Source organism: Lacerta agilis, chromosome 3 (genome assembly GCF_009819535.1).
Source record: "Lacerta agilis isolate rLacAgi1 chromosome 3, rLacAgi1.pri, whole genome shotgun sequence".
In the NCBI taxonomy this organism is placed as follows: Eukaryota; Metazoa; Chordata; class Lepidosauria; order Squamata; family Lacertidae; genus Lacerta; species Lacerta agilis.
In genome coordinates this window covers 103,145,672-103,168,093 of record NC_046314.1, presented here as the reverse complement: position 1 = coordinate 103,168,093, position 22,422 = coordinate 103,145,672, and the positions used below count along the sequence as shown (strand labels likewise).

General features: G+C 42.7%; 1 protein-coding gene across 8 annotated transcripts in view; it reads right to left on the bottom strand.

Annotated features, from left to right (window-relative positions):
- MAP4K3 (mitogen-activated protein kinase kinase kinase kinase 3) overlaps positions 1-22,290 on the bottom strand; it is a 65,614-nt gene extending 43,324 nt beyond the window's left edge. For 5 of the 8 annotated variants that reach the window (XM_033145015.1, XM_033145018.1, XM_033145016.1 and 2 more), the window contains exons 1-7: positions 22,068-22,290; positions 12,283-12,340; positions 9,777-9,867; positions 6,713-6,777; positions 2,667-2,722; positions 1,775-1,822; positions 269-311 (exon numbers count right to left, since the gene is read on the bottom strand). In XM_033145015.1, the coding sequence (XP_033000906.1) occupies positions 269-311; positions 1,775-1,822; positions 2,667-2,722; positions 6,713-6,777; positions 9,777-9,867; positions 12,283-12,340; positions 22,068-22,175 (469 nt within the window). In that variant the 5' untranslated portion in view covers positions 22,176-22,290. The remainder of the gene's footprint in view (positions 1-268; positions 312-1,774; positions 1,823-2,666; positions 2,723-6,712; positions 6,778-9,776; positions 9,868-12,282; positions 12,341-22,067) is intronic. The other 3 variants (XM_033145021.1, XM_033145022.1, XM_033145023.1) reach the window with 1 other exon arrangement.
- Positions 22,291-22,422: the final 132 nt, after the last annotated feature.

Here is a 22,422-nt window from a genome sequence, read left to right as displayed (position 1 = left end):
TCCAGCCAAGCAGTTCTTACTGCTGAAGAGGAAAGCCTTCTTTGAAAAAAGAAAAAGATGAACAGCAGCTTATCTCTTCGATCATTCGGGTAAAAACTTCAAAGCAAAAACTTGCCAGGCACACATACAACTTCTTTGGATTGTGACTGTATGCTTTCTGCGTTCCCAAGCAAAGCTACAAATAATGGTATGATACTGAGTTGCTCAACCATCTGGATGATCTTACTACAACATATAGCAAAGTGTATATAGAAGTGAACGTACCTACCTAATTTCACATAGCCGTTATCAGTTAAAAGAATATTTGCTCCCTGGAGAGGGGAAATGGCAACAGACAGCTTTTTAGATTTCATGTACTTAATTTTTTTAGATTTCATGTACTTAATATTCAGAATATAAATGCTAGGAATGGAACAAAACTATAGTGCCATACTTGCATATATTAAAAAACAAGGATGGCAACTATAGAACCATATTTGCCAACGTAAAGAGGGGTGGCAAGCAATACCCACCCTCAGGGTGATGATTACAGAGCTGTCCACTCACATATCAAAAACAAATTGGAACAAATGCCTTAAATAGGATATCCTAATTAGAATATATGTCATAATGAAATACAGTCATACCCCGGGTTGTGCACACCCCGGGTTGCGGACGTTCCGAGTTAAGAACGCCCGCAAGCCGGAAGCGTTTCCGGAGCGTGTGCGACCCGCGCGCAACCCCCAGATGCGCAAAATGCTTCTGCGCACTTCACGCATGCACAGAAGTGCTCAAATTGCGCTACTTCCAGGTTTTCTGGGTTTTGGGGGGGCGTTTTGAGTTAAGCACGCCCGTGTTATGTAGTGCGATCGATCCGGAACAGACCGCGTGAGTAACATGGGGTACCACTGTATGGCACAGCAACATTGCTTTAAGTTAAACTGGAACTAAGTATACTTCTGCAAAGATACACTTTGGCTCTTCTTGGCCAGTAAAATAGAATTTTGGGTACAACAAACCACAGATATCCTTTACAAGACATTCTTCAAACAGAAATAGCATATGGTGCTTCCCTAAAATCATCAGCTTGAATCCTCGTTGGCTCAAGCCGACTTCAGTTCGTAAACCCCCTTCACAGGTCACCCCTGAGGTTTGACAGAGCCTGCTGAGAATGGCAGACTGATTTCACCCAAGGTGATTTCAGTCACGAATGTAAATCAGTGATTCCTCCTGCCCCTGCAACCTCCAGCATCAGTTCACAGAGACCTTCAACTCCCAGTGTTCCAAACCCAGGGAGATGAAGGATGGTGTTTTCTTCAAACTGTCAAACCGTGGTAAAGATCCAGAAAAGCATGAGCACAATGGAGCTTTCTTGATCTCTTTCCTTTCTGCAACATGCCCCCACTCCCCAGAGTTATTCCTGAGGTAGGAGGGCCTTCTGGAATATCATAGGACTGCAACACACACCCCTTAAATAGGCAAGTGTCTTCTGCTTGTGCAAGGGGAACTCTAGATTCCACTTTAAGTCTTCGTCAATTTAAACTGTATTTTGCATCATTAACATGCAACACAGATATAATCCCAAAGGAACAGAAAAGCCATTATAACATAACTGAAACAAAACCTCTGCCAAAGCACTTCACTAGACCTTTTAAAAGGACATTTCTGCCTCCTTCATACAATACAATTATATGATCCCATTTTAAAACTGATGGGACATAAAATCATATTTCACGGTTAACATTTTAACTGAGAACTGTATACGCCACATGAAACAATTTAAAGAATCACCTACCTTTATGTCTCTGTGCATTTTTCCTCTACTGTGAAGGTAATATAATCCCTATAGTTAAAAAAAAAAGCCATTGGAAAAAGTTGCATGTGTAAATTCATGTTTTATTCTATACAGGAAAAAACCAACTAGATGAAAAAAAGCTAAATGGTGTCTCTGCTATGTGTCTTGATTGTATTTTCATTCACATCACTGCAGGACCAACTTACATTTGAAAGGCTGACGGAAGGAATAAGGAAGGAAGCGGAAAAAAGACAGGTTCACTCTCTCCTTTCAAGGCAAAAAGTCGGCAGTGAACATCTTCAGAAAAGCATTTCAGATGACTCAAAGTTAGGCAACAGCAAAAACCATGACAGAAGCCCATAGCTATAGTGAAGCCTGCAATCGTAGGTAGTGCACTTAAGTAACTTCCATGAATGTGTTTGGAATTTGGGTGCTGCTTGTACTGGTGGTTCAACAACAAATACAAATAATCAGAAGTACACAAGAATCTTTTGTGAGCCGCAGAGCAGTACATCTGATGCCTAAGATTCTAAGCCATAAAATAGGTATGTCTCTCTGCAGCACCCTAAGCCAACACACACATATGTAATACATAGGCAAACACATAAGCTGCGGCACTGACTCCTTTGTGGGGGAGGCAACTAAGAACTGGACAAGAAAAATATGTAGCAAATCTGGCTGGGATGGGCAGCCAGATGGGCAGGGTATAAATAAATCATCATCATCATCATCATCATCATCATCATCATCATCATCATTATCAGCAGAGCAATACCTAGAATTAATAGGCAATTCCACACCCATCGGCATTCAGCAAAAGCATCTGGGGTCTAATCTTTTTCCTCCAGATTATTTCTATGCCAAAGGCTAACAATATAAGAATAATATTCACCTGTAGTGTTTCTCTGCTAACATAAGCAATTTGCTGCTCTGAAAGAGGTCCAGTTACTAGAAGAAAAGAGACCCCCCAACAAAAAAATTAGAATGTTCTCTGCAATTTCACTGTTACTCTTCAACACCTCACTGCAATTTCGTTCCCTTATCGTTTCTCACATGCGTGCGCATGCGCACCGACAGTTAATATTCCTAGCCCTGAAACAGAAGAAATACCACCACTTCACATTTTGCCAGAAGGCCAAGGTAGGTTCACATATAAGGATTCTGGCTAGAATTCATAGTGATGCTCCAAAGGACCAAGGCACAATTCTGTTCAGAGGATGTCTTACCCCTTTCACCCAGATTAGAAAAACATAATAACAATGTTTTTCACATACTGGGTCCCAAAGCGTGAAACTCCCTACCTCCATATATTGGCCTTTGTTTCTCCCTACTCACCCTTACAATGCAGCTGCGAACAACCCCCTTTTTGTTTTATACTTGGCTTTCAAGAGTTGCCTTTGTTTTCCTTTTCATATCTTTCTCTTGCTACGTTTCTCCCTTTTAAAGAACTTGCTTGGTATTTTAGGATATTTTATTATTTCTGTAAATCCTTGTCTATTCTTTCACAGGCCCCCAAGAGTGATCTGGTGGGGTGTTTGTTTGTTTGTTTGTTTGTTTGTTTGTTTGTATGTGTGTAAACAGCCCAAACTCTCAGGTTCTACATACTTTGGAAACTATGATCAGAGTACCATGAGCTCAGTTTCTGGGGGGTGGGTGGGTTGTGGAAGATTATAATCAGATGATCTAAACTGAATTCTAGACGTAGGTAACATGCAACAAGTTGTAGGAATTATTCTATCTAAGAATCTCATGGAAATACATAGAAGATTGCGCTTAAAATCTGTTGGATTTTATGACTTGCGTATCTAACGGTTGACACTGGCCTGGGTGTGAGAAACAGCTTGGAAATTAATTAAGAGGCAGAATATTTCACTCTTTTAAAAAGCAGGTTTGCAGCCAAAATCAGTAGTAACAGGAAAGCATTAGCTCCTGACATCTGTTCAGCCACACACGTAAAATAAGCTCATTTCCTAACACACAGGTGGCACCATCGCAAGGACACCATCAATCACTGTGTAACAGAGAAACACAGGAATGACGAGGCATAACGAAATAACACAATATGCCTGTAGGAGAGAAGAACTCTCTTCTTTGTCAATCATAAAAGAGGGACAGCTTGAGTAACAGAAAGGTCACACTATCATTCAACGGGAAGGGAAACCCTCCACTTTCCCTCCCTGTGAATTTTGTTCAACTACTGCAAGTGGAGAATATGCAGTCTAGAGAAATAAGGGAGGAGATTAGCAAGAATACGAAGGAAACTGCTTTGCAGCCCAGCAGAACCCCAGCAAATAATAATATGCTGCAATGAGTCCAGGTTTCTGCTGAAATATGACCAAACAGCATCACTGGGTTAAATCCCTTCCATGCTGTGCAAATAAGACTTTTGAGTGGGGCCGCACTCTGTGACACTGGGCATAGTTTGGGGCAGCATACTGAAAACTGCACCACACTAGATGGGCCAAACAAGAGCTTGTTACCATGGTACATGTTATATTAGTAAGTCCACACACGTGGCATATTATACTCAATAAGGAGATTTGGTTGGCATTTTCCAAACCCTGCTGTATACTTGACTAGCAGAGAAAATCAAAACATTTAATTATTCAACATTCAAACTAACAAGATTAAATGTCTCTTATAAACTTTGCTGAGCAATATATAACAATGCTGGGATCCTAAGCATACTTTCATGTTGCTGTTTTTACCACTAATTGACTTGTTTACCTGTTAGAACTGTTTTCAAATTTTGTTGCAATTTATCTATTTACAAGAGGAACCTGCAACAAAATGTTGCACCATATCCTCCTTTCTGTTTGGGGTTACAGACAGCTAGTCCATTCAAGCAGGGCATTCTACTTTCTCTTTTCCAACAGACACTTGGAATTAGGTGGTTACTAAACATGATCAGTCCTCACTGAGATGTTCCCTGAAGTACAGTGGTACTTCCGTTTACGAACTTAATCCGTTCTGGAAGTCCGTTCTTAAACCGAAACCATTCTTAAACCGAGGCGTGCTTTCCCTAATGAGGCCTCCCACTGCCAGTGCCCTTCCATCATTCGGATTCTGTTCTTAAAGGTAAAGGGACCCCTGACCATCAGGTCCAGTCGTGTTCGACTCTGGGGTTGTGGTGCTCATCTCGCTCTATAGGCCGAGGGAGCCGGCGTTTGTCCGCAGACAGCTTCCGGGTCATGTGGCCAGCATCTGGAGAGCCGAAGGTTGCTGACCCCTGCCCTAGGGTCTCCAATTGCTGATGCCTAGGCTAAAGCATTGAGCTGGATGCAGGGAATACTGATTTCAAGCCGTAGTCAGCTGTGAAGTTTAATGGGTAGCTATGAGTAAGCTCCTTAAATGAAACTGCATCAAACATGCCCCCACCTTTTTCACTTTTTTCAAAAAGTAATTGTGCTGTTCATAGAATTATCTTGCCCTTTTCTCACTCGCCTAGTGAGCTAGCAGTGCAGCCCACAACCTTAACTACTTAACCACCTTGTAAACCTCCATTTCCCAAACTTGACTGTCTTAGAGGGGCCTCATTTGCACTTGTAAGCAAAATGTCACACTCCAGAGTGGACAACCAGACGATGACATTAACGCCTACTGACTAGGCTTTCTATTTGTTCCCAGAGGGAGAAAGAGAGCACTATTAATGGGGGTACATGCATCTCTTTTAATATTGAAAACAGGAGTAGTAAAGGTAAAGAGACCCCTGACCACCAGGTCCAGTCGTGTCCGACTCTGGGGTTGCGGCGCTCATCTCGCTCTATAGGCCGAGGGAGCCGGCGTTTGTCCGCAGACAGCTTCCGGGTCATGTGGCCAGCATGACAAAGCTGCTTCTGGCGAACCAGAGCAGCGTATGGAAACGCCGTTTACCTTCCCACCAGAGCGGTCCCTATTTATCTACTTGCACTTTGACGTGCTTTCGAACTGCTAGGTGGGCAGGAGCTGGGACCGAGCAACGGGAGCTCACCCCGTGGCAGGGATTCGAACCGCCGACCTTCTGATCAGCAAGCCCTAGACTCTGTGGTTTAACCCACAGCGCCACCTGGGTCCCAAGGTAAAGTTCTCAAAGAAAGACACTATTTCCGGTTTTGCATAGTTCGCAAACCGAATCGTTCGTAAACAGGACTGTTCTTAAACCGATCTACCAATGTATAACAATTCTTCCCCATTGTTTCTCAGAGGCCCCATTATAGGCTCCACTTCTGTTGGCACTTGCCAACTGAGTTTTGTGATTAGAGAGAGCCATCTGTAAGCTGCCTTGGGTTTGATATTATAACAGAAAGGCAGGATACGTAATGTAAAAACAAACAAACATATTAAATTCCACTGAGAGCAATAGGACTTAATTGTGCCTAGGATCAGGTTGCAAATATTTCACTATCACATATCCAGAAACCAACAAGGATTGTTACATGATGTGCAGAATTTCAGGTCAATTTACTCGTTTCACAGTTTTTATTTAAGGAATGGTGGTGTGCAAAGAGATTTTACTATTATTAAAACATGGGTGTCTGTTGAATATATGAAGGTAAAATGAAAGTTTAGAAGTGGCTTATCCATCCTCTAATCTCCTTTTACCATGAGTGTCTTACATAACTGCCTTCTTACATTGTAACCAACTACAAGATTTCACAACTGCCAGTGCTGAAAGCAAAACAAGGTAATGTTCAGAAAAAGAATTTAGGCAGAAGGGCTCTTATATTGAGCAGTTAATACAGTCAGTGAATATTCATATTATAGTCAAGAGGCTTGGCATGCTATTTTGTGGTGCCTGTAGGTAGGCGATATACTTCATACATTGTGTAGACTCTATTGGCTTTAAAACAAACTTTTCTAGGTCCAATATGGAATTAATAAAGCAGTCAATAGAGCCCTCTTAATTTTCCACCTTCTATCTGCAGTTTCCAAGAAGAATTACACCTCTCTTTAACTTACCATGGTAAATGTCCTGCAGTGAACCGCCTCCACAGAACTCCATGCAAATCCACAGTTTATCACGTCTAAAAATCAAATTTTATTAGTTTTTCATATTTATAAACAATAAATGCAATCTTAATGGTTAGCAATGGCAACTTTGCCCTACTTTTTCGATAAGCACTAAAGCCTGCACCTTTTGCCCTGCACACCTCTCCCTTCTCCTGCAGCTAACTCCAAAATTGACAAAGAGTGCTCTCCTATTTGAATTGGGCACCACAGCCATATTCAGAAGTCTTCTCTATCACTGATATATAACTATGGGATTTTCTTCTTGGAAGAGGTGCTGAAGGAAATGATGCAATACCATTTGGGGGTGGCATTTCAATTGGCCAGTCTTTGGAGGATTGCATTCTGTTAGGATTTTTCTCAGTTTTCTACTGTCAATGCTTATACTTCTGGTTTTAAAATGAAGTAACCAATCTACGGCCTTCAGAGTAAGCAGTGGGGGGGGGGAAGTAAAATAAATACAAAACCACATGAGGCAGCACATAACACGCCGACATGGTTCAAAATGCTGTCCAAATGCAGAAGTTGAGACACGGTAACAATTAAACATGCCGCACAATGTAAAAAAGATGCAGGACACATCTAAATAATTATGCTGCATCTCAGCTTCCTGACTGGTTTACTATATTTGCCACAAATGTAACAGCACATATTCTTTCATTCTGATAAAACTGCAAACTAGCCACACAAGATTTGCCTTGCTATTTTAGGAAACTGCAGTTCCTTCCAGATCATGAAGAGCCTTAGCAAGGGAAGTCTTTGGGCCTTTTCTACCTCACTGTTAAGCAGGGATGTTCATTAGTAGGTTCTAAGTGAAACATGGAATTTGATGCCTAACATTACACAAAGAGAAAAGAGATAGCTCACTTGGTAGAACATGAGACACTTAATCTCGGGGTTGTGGGTTTGAACCCCACCTGGAGCAAAATATTTCTGCATTGCAGGGGGTTGGACTAGATGATCCTCATGGTCCCTTACCAACTGTACTATTATATGAGTCTATGAATTGCATGTTTTTCATGAATAAGAAATTTAAGGTGTCGGAATTCAATGTAATTCATGCCACTTGAAGTAACTCAATGAGCCTTCACTAAAAAGCCAGCCTGATTAAACTCAATGAGTATTAAGAAAAGGAGTATGAAACAGCTTTAAATAAACTGCTGAAGACAAAAATATCTTCGGCTAAGGTTCAACAGCACACGTCAAAAATGTGGTTAAATTCAATCATAAATGGTCCCAAAAACATTCAAAGCAGTATATTTAGGCTTGATGTGCTCTGAGTAGTTCCAATGAGAGTTTAGAAAGAACTACTCAGGGAACATCTTTATAAACAACTTGGATGAAGGAATTGAGGGGATGCTTAGCCAATTTGCAGATGACATCAAACTGGGAGGGGTAGCTATTGCCGCAGAAGATAGAATCAAGATTCAATATGACCGTAACAGATTGGAGAACTGGGCCAAAGCTAACCAAATGGATTTCAATAGGGACAAATGTAGGGTTCTACAATTAGGCAGGAAGACCCAGCTGCACAAATTTAAGATGGGGGACACCTGGATTGCCAGTAGTACATATGAAAATGATCTAGGGGTCTTAGTAGACCATCAGCTTAACATGAGTCAACAGTGTGAAGCACCAGCAGCAAAAAGAAAGAAAGAAAGAAAAAGCGAATGCTCTTCTACGCTGCATCGACAGAAGTATAGTATCCAGTTCAATGGAAGTAACAGCACCACTCTATTCTGCCGTGGTGAGGCCACATCTGGAATATTGTGGGGCTGTCTCAATACACTGTTGGTCAAACACATGTGGCTGGACTTTGAATGGATAATCTGACGTTTGACACTGAGATATATATCATTAGGAGCTACCCAATTAACTAGGCTGTAATTTGGTTTAACAGATTTTAATATTGTATTTTTAAATTATTGTAACTCGTCTGGGGACCTTTATATGGTGAAGGGTGGATAAGAAATCTAATAAAAATACGAAGACTCTTCCATGAATAGGATGACTCCACCTGTTCACAGAAGCGCACCATTTAATACAACCCTTTAGCAAAACCTCAGCCTTAATACATCAAAGCAACACTGTCAACTGCATATCTATAGGTCATTGGTCACAATAAAGAATCTCAACAATGAAGTAATTCATAATTAAGTAACAATACATTTCTAAACTGTAATAAAACAGGGATAACTGTGACAGTTAATTAGGACGATCAACTCTGCCCCACCCCGACAAGTCTCTTGTACCTACTGCTAGAGAAATTTGGAAAGAGGGGTTCCCCCACCCACCACAACAATGATAACTGAATACCAAGAAGAGCTTCACTTGATACATTTCTGCTTGCCTGGCCAAGAAGCCATGCCTAAGGAAAAGCTGACAACCTGATTAACAAGAGAAACAGCTGGAGAGGAATGTCTTGGTCATTAACGCAATACCGAGAAAGTGCTCGCCAATGCAGGAAAAGTACTCTGCAGAAGTATAATAAGGATTTGTTCAACTGAGGGATGATAGCATTAATTGATTAGCCAGCCGTGACTGATTAATTCTTTGATTACAGATTAAAAGGATCAACTGTACTCTCAAAGCAAAAGACTCCATCTGGCTCCTCCACTCTGACTAGGTTCCATCTTCATCCTTCTTCATGCTGGAGGGGAAGTACCCATGAAGCCCGGGGAAATGGTGTAGAGCAATGAAGCAAGAACTTGTGTCGTGATGGGGAGAAGAGAGCCTACATAATCGTTTTCCAGAAAAAGGATTATCATGCCCTGAGTATACTCTAAGGCAGGAGCCACCAAGGAGTTTGAAGTGATTTGCTATGGTTATGAGAAAACAGACAAAACAAACTCCCTAGGGAGTGCAGCATGCCACAGTTAATTAAAACTTGGTACTGGTAAATCCCCTCCCTATGCCCCCCAACCCCAACCATCCAAATTCAGGGTCATAATAGGTCTTTAATTTTTGCAAGCAGTGAAGAATGCTTAGAAGAATAAAATACACCATAAAAATATACCTGAGATAGCTGCCAAAATAAGCAACAATGTTTGCATGCTTACAGTCTTTCATCATAATGATTTCCTGCTGCACAACAGCAAAATCTTCGCCTACAAAAGAGAGCACATTTTTTTAGTAACTCAGTAAGGGATGATAACAATAAATACTGGCTTACCTTAAAAGGCTGTGGTAAGGTTTACCTAGACAATGCATGTGTAATAACCTTCGGTTCTTAAAATACACTATATAAAGAGCATTATTCTTTTCCCCCTCCCTGTTATCAATAACCCATTTATTCAGATTTTCCGAAAAAACACTGAAACAATCCAAGCAATTGTTTTCAAGAGTTCTTGTGTTGGAGTAGTTAAGAGTGTCAGACTATGACATGGGAAGCCAGGGTTCAAATCCCATCAACCATGAAGCTCACAGGATGACCTTGGGTCAGTCACTTTCTCATGGCCTAACCTAATTTGCAATGTTGCTGCAAGGATAAAAATGGGAGCAGACTTGTGGTGCCGCCTTGTGCTCCTTGGAGGAAAAGATATACAGTAGTACCCTGGCTTACGCACACCCTGTGTTGCGGACGTTCGAGTTGCAAATGCCCGCAACCCGGAAGTGTTTCCAGAGCGCGTGCAGAAGCATTCTGTGCACTTCGCGCATGCGCAGAAGCGCTCGAATCGGGCTACTTCTGGGTTTTTTTTGTGTGTTCGTGATACGTACGCCCGCGTTACGTACCGCGACCTGGGGTAACACTGTAACATCAATAAATATTATCATTTTGGACTCACAGCTGTCCATGGAGGCACAGGTTAATTCTGTGTCCAGGGCAGCTATCTACCAGCTCCATCTGGTACGCAGGCTGAGACCCTACCTGCCCGCATACTGTCTCGCCAGAGTGGTACATGCTCTAGTTATCTCCCACTTGGACTACTGCAATGCGCTCTACGTGGGGCTACCTTTGAAGGTGACCCGGAAACTGCAATTAATCCAGAATGCGGCAGCTCGACTGGTGACTGGGAGTGGCCGCCGGGACCACATAACACCGGTCCTGAGAGATCTACATTGGCTCCCAGTACATTTCCGAGCACAATTCAAAGTGTTGGTGCCTTCTTCAGGCCTGCTATACATGCAACAGTTTCCTGCATGGATATTATTTACCTATATGCAGGAAAAATTGCATGCACACCTGCAAGCATGACTAGGGCAAGTGTCTTATTAGCAAGTCAGGCTAATTTGCATGTGCACAGCTACAGGGCACAGCTCATTTTGCTTTCAAGTGTCAGCTTTTCAAAGGGTATGGAGTTTTTGGCAAGGATAAACGTGGAATATATATGTGTGGGCATATTGGGAATGACAAAAGAACAGAGCCCAGTGAATAGCAGCTGTTCTGATCACTGAAGTGTCACATTTGTGATCGTTAGAAGCCTTGTGGAAATGCACTCACAGTTCTCATGTTTTAACCAGGCACCATTCACATGTTTCTCAAACTTTTCTCCAAGCCATTAAGCACTAGGAATATCTGGGTTTTAAAATCAAAAAGTGATATTCTACAGGAATATACACTGCTTTGATTCCAGGAGGCGAAGATACACACAGGAATACCCACTGCTACTTATGTTCACAAAGTCTGCAACCTCCTTGTATGTTTGACTTGGCACAGACTTCTCTATAGAGGGAAGTTTATCCCTTTACTCTTTCCTTTGCACCCGGCTGTGTTGGTTTCTAGGTGTTCTGTAACTTACAAAGGTCCTTGAAATACGGCCAAAGTGTTACCTACAGCCACTTCCCTGCTTAGCTCATCTTCTTTAAATAAGAACACAGAATTTCAGGGTGGTGTGACTGTACAGTAAGCCTTATCAGCATACAAGGCCAAAAAAATATATGCTAGTGAATGTTGCTCTTTTTTGCCATTTTTGTCAGTCTTGCTAGCAGAAAGCTGTTATATTGCTTTGGTTTTTCTAGTATTTCTTCCCCCCTAAACTTGGAACAAATAATTCTATACTATATGAGGTTAAGATAGGAAAGGTCAGGAACTGATAAACAGTAACGTATTTTATTCACTTGTATTTGTGGGGGGCGGGAATTCGTTCATTTTTTTCTGCCAGCCTTTCAACTCTTTACTCGTTTAGACCAAAGAGTGTGCACAGCAGAGCCTTAGGAACTGTGGCACCAACCTAACACATTTTGGTGTGGCTGCAGACTCCCCAACCATCCACAGCAGGTTTGGGGGGCACACAGGAGAAGTGAGCAAAGGCAAATCCTGACTGAGTGGAAGTCCCTTGTACAAGTGGGTTGCCCCAACTGGATATTACCTTAACCAAAGACTGTTAAAAAGCGCTCTGATAAGATTACAGTTATTCTTTGGGGAGATTAGTTGCTAACAATAGTTATCCAGGTGCCATGGTTCATTCAGACACCTTTTTTAAAAACAACAACACACACAGCGAAAGAAGATGATGATGGGGGAAACACAAAAAGGATAACTGGAAATAAAACTACAAGGTAGAAAAAAATGAAAAACTTACCTGGTTCTAATTTTATTACTTTAATCGCTGCCAGTTCACTTGTGTTAACATTCCGAGCCTATTAAAAAAAATACAACCAAAGGATATTAGAACTAAGAAAACAAACAGTGCTACTAAAGCAGTTAAAATGCTGGAATCTGGACATTCAACTTTTAACGGAGCCACCTTCAAAGTTCTGGTGGGTGGAAGGGCAAATTTAAAATCATAGTTAAACAGTCATGAGGGAATCTCCACTCCCATATATATATGAGACATTTTGTTGTTATTAAAAGCATTCAATAAGCTATCTCGACCTTTGAGGGTGGGGAAAAGACTGTCTATAAATATCAGTGTGCCTTAATTATTCATACCACACTAGCAGTCCAATTTGCATTATAAAACAATCTAATGCTACTCAAGTTTGTGATAAAGTCACCCGGTTGTATCCGGTGGAGGCTCTGCGCTAGCAGTAAAGCACTACTGCTCATACTAGGAAGGGCATCCCATCCAGCTCCTCGTACGAATTGAAAAGCTAGTTGCTCTTGAGAGTCTGGGACACTCCAGAACATAACTGGATATTATACAGAAGGCTGCAGTAGGTGAGTCGGGCAGGAGGGGATGGAAATTCTATTATTCTACGAAAAGTCTGCAATTCCAAACATACAGGCAACCTGTTTACGCGGGGGTTATGTTCCGAGGCACAGTGCACATAAGTGAAATTGCCTCCCCCCCCCGTCCTGTTCCAACCCTTTTGTGACATTTTAGGTCACTTCATGGTTCAGCGTGTGTAGCCACATGCATATTGAATGTGCGTAAATGGGCGGTTGCCTGTACTTACTGAGAATAAATCACTTCGAATTCACTGGGCCTTACTTCCGAGTAAATATGCTTAGGAATTTGCTCTGGGTTAGGAGACTCTAGAGCAGATTTCTGGGGCATCAGGGGAGAACAGATTGGGGGTGTCCCATCACGCAAGTGGGTGGGCATCATTAGATGTTGCCAATAATTATTTTCCCACATTATCAGTCATGTTGCACTTTCAATACAGTGTATTATTGAAGGGGGAATGAGAAGGGACCCAGATGGAAGTTAGGGTCCTGCTTCTACCAAAACACAGTAGCCTTGTAAATTCTGCCCTGACTACTGTTTATAAGTTCTTCTTATGAACTGCTATATATTATATTAGCAGTAATTCCAGGAAACTATTTGATGGGTTGTCACGTTTCTAGAGTGACTTTTGTTTTAGTGAACTGATGTAGGATGTCTCTTCTTCGTTTAAGAGAGCTGCATGGAGATGGCATGTTGCAGAGTTTCACTGTAAACTGAACTAGTGAACAAAGAGAAAGAGTAAAGGCAGCGGATGAGTCAAACTCATTGCTTCACTTGCTTTAACAATCACTGCTGCTACCTTAGAAAGCCATCAACTGCCAGCAGCAGATTTAGAGGCCAAAGCCGGCCCTCATGGATCATATTTGCTCTAGCACTGAAAGTCCTTCAACTGCCAGAAGCTAAAGGAAGGTCTAAATCCAGCTCTACAAGTTTCCATCAAGAATAATTTTCCACTGAAGCCTTAGAATTCTGCATTGTAGTTGTTTTGTGGAATTGCAATCTTGTTAGATGCCTTAAGCATGCCAATGGACAATGAAGTTTTAATAAAATATCAAGCAGCAATCCCCCGCTGCACCATGAACCAAGATACTGCATACAATCCTTGCATAGTGGTTCATTCTGTAGGTAGTGAGTGGTTGTCTTTACCAGATTTTCTAACCATTTACCATAGCTGGTCCCAACAGACTAAGCCAATAAGTAGTCATCACTTTATATTAAGTGCCAACAAGTGAAAAGCTGAATAACCAATAATCTCTACTCTATGGTCTCTTGAAAATTGGTTAGGTCCATTAATCAATATGATCACATAATGCCACAATGCTCAAATAGGCTAATGAAGAAAATCCAAGGCTGGATCTAGACACATCAAAGAAGCATTTCGGTTTAAAGCGTTGTCAGTTTAAACAGGGAAAATAGGTAGAGAAAAACAGGACTCCATGTCGCCATCTGTTGGCTCAATGTTATATCGCACATACAATGCATATAAATCACTTTTTCTTTAATAGTCTAGCTGAGTCCCAAGGCTCAGCAGTACAAAACCAACATCCCTAAGGCAGTGTATAAATTTTATGAAATAAAAAAATAGAAACTAACAAACAATATGGTCTACCAAAATACTAATTTCTGTTCTCTTATGTGAGGAGTAAAAAAATAATAATGAAGTGAGATCCTGAATTTTGGATACTACTATTAAAAAAAAAATGTAGGACCCCTCAGAATCTATTCCTAGAATACTTCTGTCCATGAGACAAAGAATGGCAACTTCCTGTTAAGAAAGCAAAGAAGAAATATGGATATCCAGGAATTTTCTCCATTATGTACTAAGATACTTGCACTTGTTTCACAGTGCGGATTCATATGAAAAACCATTATGGAAAGGATCCAACATACACAGGGATGATGAGCCAACGTAAGTGTTACTAATCTCAAAAATCACGTCTGCCAAATTGTGCTGACATTTCTTATGTTCCAGCACCAAATGCATCTATATTCTGAGATGACTGCCATAAATCAGCTTGCAGTAGGGGAAAACACCTGTATTTGATCTTGTAATCTGAACTAACACTGTCTATTTTAATACACTATTTGAAGTCTTTTAGAAGGATAGTAAAAATGAAGATTCTGGGCTCCCATTGCAATTAAACCCACAATGTGTCCATCAATGGCAAGTCCATTTCAAAAGCCTTGTCTCAGAGAGAGAACCCCTTCCAAAGACATAGGATCTATGTCAGATGTAATAATATTTTGTTTTTTTCAATTCTATCACTGCAGTGTATTTGAATGTCAGGTATCTGAATGTTTTGATGTTCTGAACAGTTTTTATATAAAAGCTGGATTTTATATTGTTTTCATTTTCTATGATTAAGCTATGCATAAATGTGTTTATCATTAATTTCCACGAAATTCCAGGATGAAACTCCTTAAAATGAGGGCCATTTCATAAATTAATTTTATCCCAAACAGGACATCAAATGCAACTTGCAATGTAAAAACTCTGTCTGTGTGTGTGTGTGTGTGTATGTATCTGTATCTACAGATTCCAAGACAAAAAAAATCTTTTTGAAAATAGAGCTGAATTAAATTTATTCAAAATATACCAAAACAGTGGCACAAAAAGCAAAATATTTGAAACAGCTGCCTTAGACTGAACAGTTCTGCTGCTGGAGTGCTGCTGAATGACCTATGTTTCCACCATGCCTTATGTTTCCACCAACCTAACGTCTCTCACTGATGGGAAATACAGCAGGGTCGCCGAAGCAGATCTTAAAACTCTTGGCAAACTCATATTGGGGCAAGCTGTTTTTCAGGAATCCTAGCCCCAAACTGTTTAGGACTTTATAGCAATAATGAGGAACTTGTGGCCCTCCAGAGGTTCTTGGACACCAACTGCCAATAGGCCCAGCCAGCATGGATAGTGATGATGGGAGTTGCAGCCCATCATCATCTGGAACAGGGGTCAGCAACCCTTTTCTGCCGTTGGCCGGTCCACCATCCCTCAGACCATGTGGTGGGCTGGACTATATTTTGAAGAAAAAAATGAACGGATTCCTATGCTCCACAAATAACCCAGAGATGCATTTTAAATAAAACCACACATTCTACTCATGTAAAAACACCAGACAGGCCCCACAAATAACCCAGAGATGCATTTTAAATAAAAGGACACATTCTACACATGTAAAAACATGCTGATTCCCGGACCGTTTGCGGGCCAGACTGAGAAGGCAATTGGGCCGCATCCGGCCCATGGGCCTTAGGTTGCCTACCCCTGATCTGGAAGGTCACAAGTTCCCCACTCTTGCTTTATATAAAATAATCAGTATATTAAATTGTGCCCAGCAACAAACTGGAACCCAATGGACAACCTGCATAATAGGAGCAGGGAACCCTTTTCAGCCACATTCCCTCCTGGGTAACCTTCTGAGGGCTGCCTGCCAGTGGTGGGCAGGATCAGAGGCAGAAGTGTGCAAATCAACTAATGTAAATTTTGCCTTAGTACAGTCTGCTAGTTTGTACACACACTCATACACTCCTCTTCATCCAAATAAGCAAGAGACATTATCAGAGTTCAATGACACATTGCAGCCAGGCAAAAATGCCTCAGTTATGAAACATGGCTGGTGAGAGGGATGGCCTGGGGATAGCTCCAAGGGCCAGACAGAATACGATGAGGATCATATTTGGTCCACAGGCCTGATATTCCCCATTCATAGTCTATACCAGGCACCCCCAAACTCGGCCCTCCAGATGTTTTGGGACTACAACTCCCATCATACCTAGCTAACAGGACCAGTGGTCAGGGATGATGGGAATTGTAGTCCCAAAACATCTGGAGGGCCATGTTTGGGGATGCCTGGTCTATACCAACTAGAAGTTGCTCCCCAGGGTTTCAGGTGTGAGTCTTTCCCAGTCTTACTTGAAGATGCTGGTGAATGAACCTGGAACCTTCTGCATGCAAAGTAGATACTGTACTCTTACTACTGATTGACAGCCCTTACCCAACCTAATCTTCCAGGAGCAGTTCTGGGTTCAGAAGTACTCCCAAACTGCAAACTTAATCCTTCAGAGAGAGTGCAACTCTTTGCAAAACAGGCTGTATTCCCCAACCAGGTTTAGCTTGTGTACTAACAGTACTTCCAACTTATCTAGATTGAATCTCTTCTTGTTAGCCCACTTCCAATCCACTGCTGGGTCCAGTTTCAACTCTTTGGCATCAGTTGAAAAAGAGAGACAGAGCTGAGTATCATGAGAAGACCCAACCCCAGACTCCATATGACCTCCCCTAAGTGGATTCACATACAGCAAATATCAAAAAGCAAAGAGGACAAAATACAGCCCTGAGGAACCCCACAGACAAATGCTGAATGGGCTGAGCAGGAGTTTCCCAGCACCACCTTCTGAGAGGGATCAAACACTTAGGTTTGAACTACATACTGTAAAACAGTGCTGCTAAAGCTCTGGGAAGATACCAAGATTGATTGAATCAACCAGCAGAATCACCAGGGACACACTACTCCTGTCTAGCTCCTGGTGTTTGCTATCCAAAAAGACAGTTTCTGAACTCAGGTTAGAAAGGATCCAAATAATAAACTTCAACCAAGAAAGCCTATAATTGAGTTTCTATCACTTTGGCTAGGTCCTTCCTCAAGAAAGCAATTCTGGAGAATGAATAATTATTGAGGATGATGAGATTCAATTACCGGTATGTTTTTCTTTAGCCTGTGGTCAGGACAACTTCCTTAAAAAAATGGGGTACATACAACCTCCACCACCTAAATGGGCAGGCAGGCCTTGTTGGCAAACTAACTAGGATGGACAATAATGTAACAAGCAAGTGGTTGGTCTCATTCCGCAAAGCAACTTGTTCACCTCTAGACTCAACACAATGCAATTCACCCATCAAAATTGAATAACTGACTGTCTCAGTTACCACCGAAGAACAAGCTCTCAGCATAAAGCCGAAGTTGAGTGGATGTGATCAGCAAAATATTTTGCAAATTCATCACACATGTCATACTGATGCATTTGCCAGGGAGCTACAGCTGCATTTTGGGTGTATACAACAAACCTGAGTTTGCATCTGCATCATGTGGGAAATGGCCCAAATAAGCCAAGATTTTCACAGATTTGGGGAAAAAATATTTGTCAAAAATCCGATGCATAAATTATCACTACCTATCAAGATGTTTTTGTTTTTTTAAAAAGAAAATGACAGAAACTGTGCTTGTGTGTGTATGCATACATGTGTATGTGGGCACAACTCTTTCCTTTGAACTTAAGACCCCATCTCAGCACAGGATGCATCCTGGCAACATTTGAAAAATGCATTCTCTGCCTTCCTGTGCTGCCAGCAGCTTTAAAGAAATCTGTGACTCCCACACTGGAGTGTATTGGAAGTATTTCCTGCTGGTTGCCAGAATTACATTTTTTTTTTTTGCCACTGACAACCTGAGATGTGAACCCCTGCCAATAGCAAATGTTCTATTAACTACAGAATGCTTTAATTAAGGAAAGTTTATAAAGTGGCTCTTTAACTACTCCAAATTGCACAATCTTGTTTGACATCCTCATGGCATGTATAAGGAAATCAAAGATAAAAGGCATCTGAATATTATTAACCTAAACATGCACTTCCTGGTTTTCTTGCACCAACATATTATGCCAACATTCTTTGTAAGACATATGTTGTTATATTGTAACCAAGCAGTTTGTGGCTTTTCAGCATTTAAGTATTTTCTGTATCAGCATATGTATATTTATAGTGCAATATTATTTCCATTTTAACAGAATATGCAAATACTTGATTATTCACAAGTGCTTAACTTAATAGTTACAGAAATCAAAGTGTCAACTAAATAAGATCTTGGTGTCAGCTAAGCAAGGAGGACTTTGGGATTCAGGATAGCAATAGGATAACAATAGGATAGCAATAGCTCAGATTTTTAAAAATTGTAATTATTTTCATATACATAATGTAATTTATGTACAGGGGGATGCAAGGTGTTTCTTCCATTTGTATGACTGGCAGAGTTAGAAATATTTCTGCTACTCTGAAGTTCTTATCATATAAGTTTCCTCAATGTTTAATTTAAATTGACCAGCTCCCTCCATCTGTTTGTTATTTACTTTTTACTGTCCCCTAAGTGCTTTACACTATGTCCTTAGTTCAGCCTCAAACCCACACCACTGCATTAACTACAACGCTGAAAGGTAGCAGTAGCATCCTTAAAGATAACAAACCTCCCAGGGCACACAAAGAAGGTATAACTGCAATGTGAGTTGAACCTAAAAAGGTAAAGGTAAAGGACCCCTGACAGTTAAGTCCAACCACGAACAACTCTGAGGTTGCGGCGCTCATCTTGCTTTACTGGCCAAGGGAGCCGACATTGGTCCGCAGACAGTTTTTCCAGGTCATGTCGCCAGCATGACTAAGCTGCTTCTGGTGAAACCAGAGCAGCACATGGAAACGCTGTTTACCTTCCTGCCGGAGCAGTACCTATTTATCTATTTGCACTTTGATGTGCTTTCAAACTGCTAGGTTGGCAGGAACTGGGACCAAGCAATGGGAGCTCACCCCATTGCGGGGATTCGAACCGCCGACCTTCTGATCTGCAAGCCCTAGGCTCTGTGGTTTAGACCACCCGCGTTGAACCTACAGTGCCACCCGCGTTGAACCTACATCCTACCAAATCTTACTATGTGGCAAACAGAGGCCCATGTGACCGCTAATCTGACCTATTACCTTCAGAGTGATTGGTCTTTTCTTAGAACCGTCTCTTATAAAAAAGACATTAAAATATTCAAGTTATTATTTTAAATATTAAGTGCAACAAGACATTGAGAGTAACAGCCCAATTGTGTGACATTTCCTCACAAGTACATTCCACAGTGCTCTGATTTACATAGAGGAATTCAACACAAGTATTTCTGCTTGCTCCAATGGATGATCTTTCCCCACCTCCCCTATTTGCTGTTCTTGGAGTTATGGTCCTCCTGACACACCCTTGAGCCAAGGGGGGGGGGGGTTGAGAGGCACCTAGGGAGATGACTAGTTAGTTAAATTCACCCCTTAATTTCTAGATGCAGTCTCCACAACCAGATTTTTGGTAGAGACCTGACTCCATTCATCTGGCCCACCTCTAGACCATGTAGCCCGGTACACTCACTCCTCGGGGCATTCCAAATTCAAAATAACATTCATGGGCTTTTTCAAAGCTCTCCTGAGTGCTCTAAACCCACTTCTCCTCATGCCACACTCCAAGCAGCATTTTAAAAGTCAAGGGTGTCTACATGCATCTCTAGATTGGGACTATAGTGGTGGTTTCTTTTGTTTTACTAAGAATCCAAAATGATCCTGGCTCTCTTTATCACACACCTTCCATTATTTTCCGTTACATTCATACCTCGAGTTGCGTACGCTCTGTGTTGCGTACGTTCAACTTACGGACCTCCGCGACCCGGAAGTCCTCCCTGGAGCGCGCGCAACGCACGGGTGCACACAGGTGCACAGAAACGTTCTGCGCACTTCGCACATGCACAGAAGCACAAAAACGCGCAAACTTCCGGGTTTTTTGGGGGGGGGTGTTTGGGTTAAGCACGCCAGTGTTACATAGCACAATCTGGAATGGATCGCGTGCGTAACATGGGGTACCACTGCACTTGGAGAAGCAAGAAAACTGAAAGACAGGCAACACTGGATTGTAAAACAAGTTGTTCTCAGTAAATCATGCATTCTAGCAGAGTATCACTACAACTTGGATTAAAAGGCATGTTAGAACATTGCTATGAACAAGCCCTAGGGACTCTGTCAAAGTGAGGTGTTGATGAAAGGCAGGGCAAGCAGTTTGTTTTACATGGAGTTAAGCATGACTCTGTGAAGTTCCTTCTTTCTCAGAACATGGCTGTGTCTGAAGCTGTGCCTTGTTCAACAGGAATGCTGAAGAGCACCTTCTGGTTGGGACCAGGCCTCTCTCCAAAAGAGAGAGCCTGGCAGGAATCTTGGACTAAAGCTCCCACTATCAAGAGTCCATCACCTCCCAAATGCAAGCGTCAACAGCCTAGACTTCATTCCTGGGAGTGAGAGAGCTTGCTCTCCGGAAACTCTGCTTCTGATAACAAACTGACAGCTCCTAGCAAGAAAGAAAACACTTTAAACTCCTGTCTCTTAGCCTCAGGGGCAGCTGGAAGACTTGGGGGACAAGCCCCTAAAGTCAGGATTGTGGGCCTGAAGCAAAAAAAGAAACATGCCAAGTAGTTGAGAGAACAGGGAGAAGAGATCAATAGATCAAAAGATCACAGGTCTTAGGAGGGATTTCTTGGCCAGAAGCCCTGAGGATTGAATTAGCTGGAGTGGGTCATTCAGAGCCAGGTTTGTACTGACAAACCTGGCTAGTAAGACTGAGAATGGCCTCCAGGAAAGGGAAACCCAACTTTCAGGCTGTGGGTGAAAACTGGCCTCTATTGACAAGAGTTGAGCATCTTAGGAATAGGGTAGTGGGCTGGGACAACATGGCATACAGACAAGGCCTGTGTTGACATAGGGTGACCCACCACTTCCTACCACCCCACATAACAAACCAACTTCGATTATCGCCTCGCAGCCACCTTGACCCTCCCATGTGGGGGGAGGAGGAGGAAGGGAGGGGGGTCTGTATTATTTACTCAGGATGCCAAGCGACTGTATAGGAAACACTCTTAAGGTATGATCTTTCAGAATGCAATAAATAAATAAAAATAGATGGTGCACTGGGACTGCACCAGGAGAGGTATGCTGGTGTCACAATGACAAGCCAGAGAGAGAGAAGGAAATCTGTGGTTGCAGGTGACACCCCCCTCCCAAACCTCCAAGGCACCCCCCAAAAGAGCCAGGAGGGAGCAAGTCTGGGAAAGTGGCGTCCCCAATTCCACCCACAAGGGAGGGAGAGACCAAGATCCGGGAATAATGGGATGTACATCAAAGAAGAAGAATAACGGGGGTGAGGTTGACACTAGGATATGTGTGGATTTGGGAGAGGGGCTGCTGAGACACAGGTATGGGGCCGGACAGGCCAAGCAACCATCAAAGAGAGGAAGAGAGTCTTGCTAAAAGACCCCCCCCCAAAAAAAAGTGGAGAGGGGCGGGGGGAAGGGTTAGCTTTTGTGAGGGGGAGCGGAGAAAGGGGCTCTGCGGGATGCCCCGGAGAAGGCGAGGCTGGTACCTTGTAGACGTCGCCGTAGGTGCCGCTGCCGATGCGCTGGATGAGCTCGAAGTCCTCCTGGGGGTTCCTGCGGGACAGGTCGCACACCCGCCCCCCGCCGGCGCTCATGGTGCGCCGCCACCGGGAGCAGGGAGCGGCCCCCTCGCCCCGCTCCGACGCAGCAGCGGCAGCCACCGGGGGGGAGGGCGAGGTGCGCGGCGACGGAGTGGAGGGGGCAGGAGTGAGGAGGGCGAGCAGGTGGGCGACGTCGGGGGGGCGGGGGAGAAAGGGGGAGGAGGAGGAGGAGGAGGAAGAGGGAGAGAAGAAGACCCGGAGCGATCACCGCCGCCAACAACGACGCCTCCCCCCTGCCTGC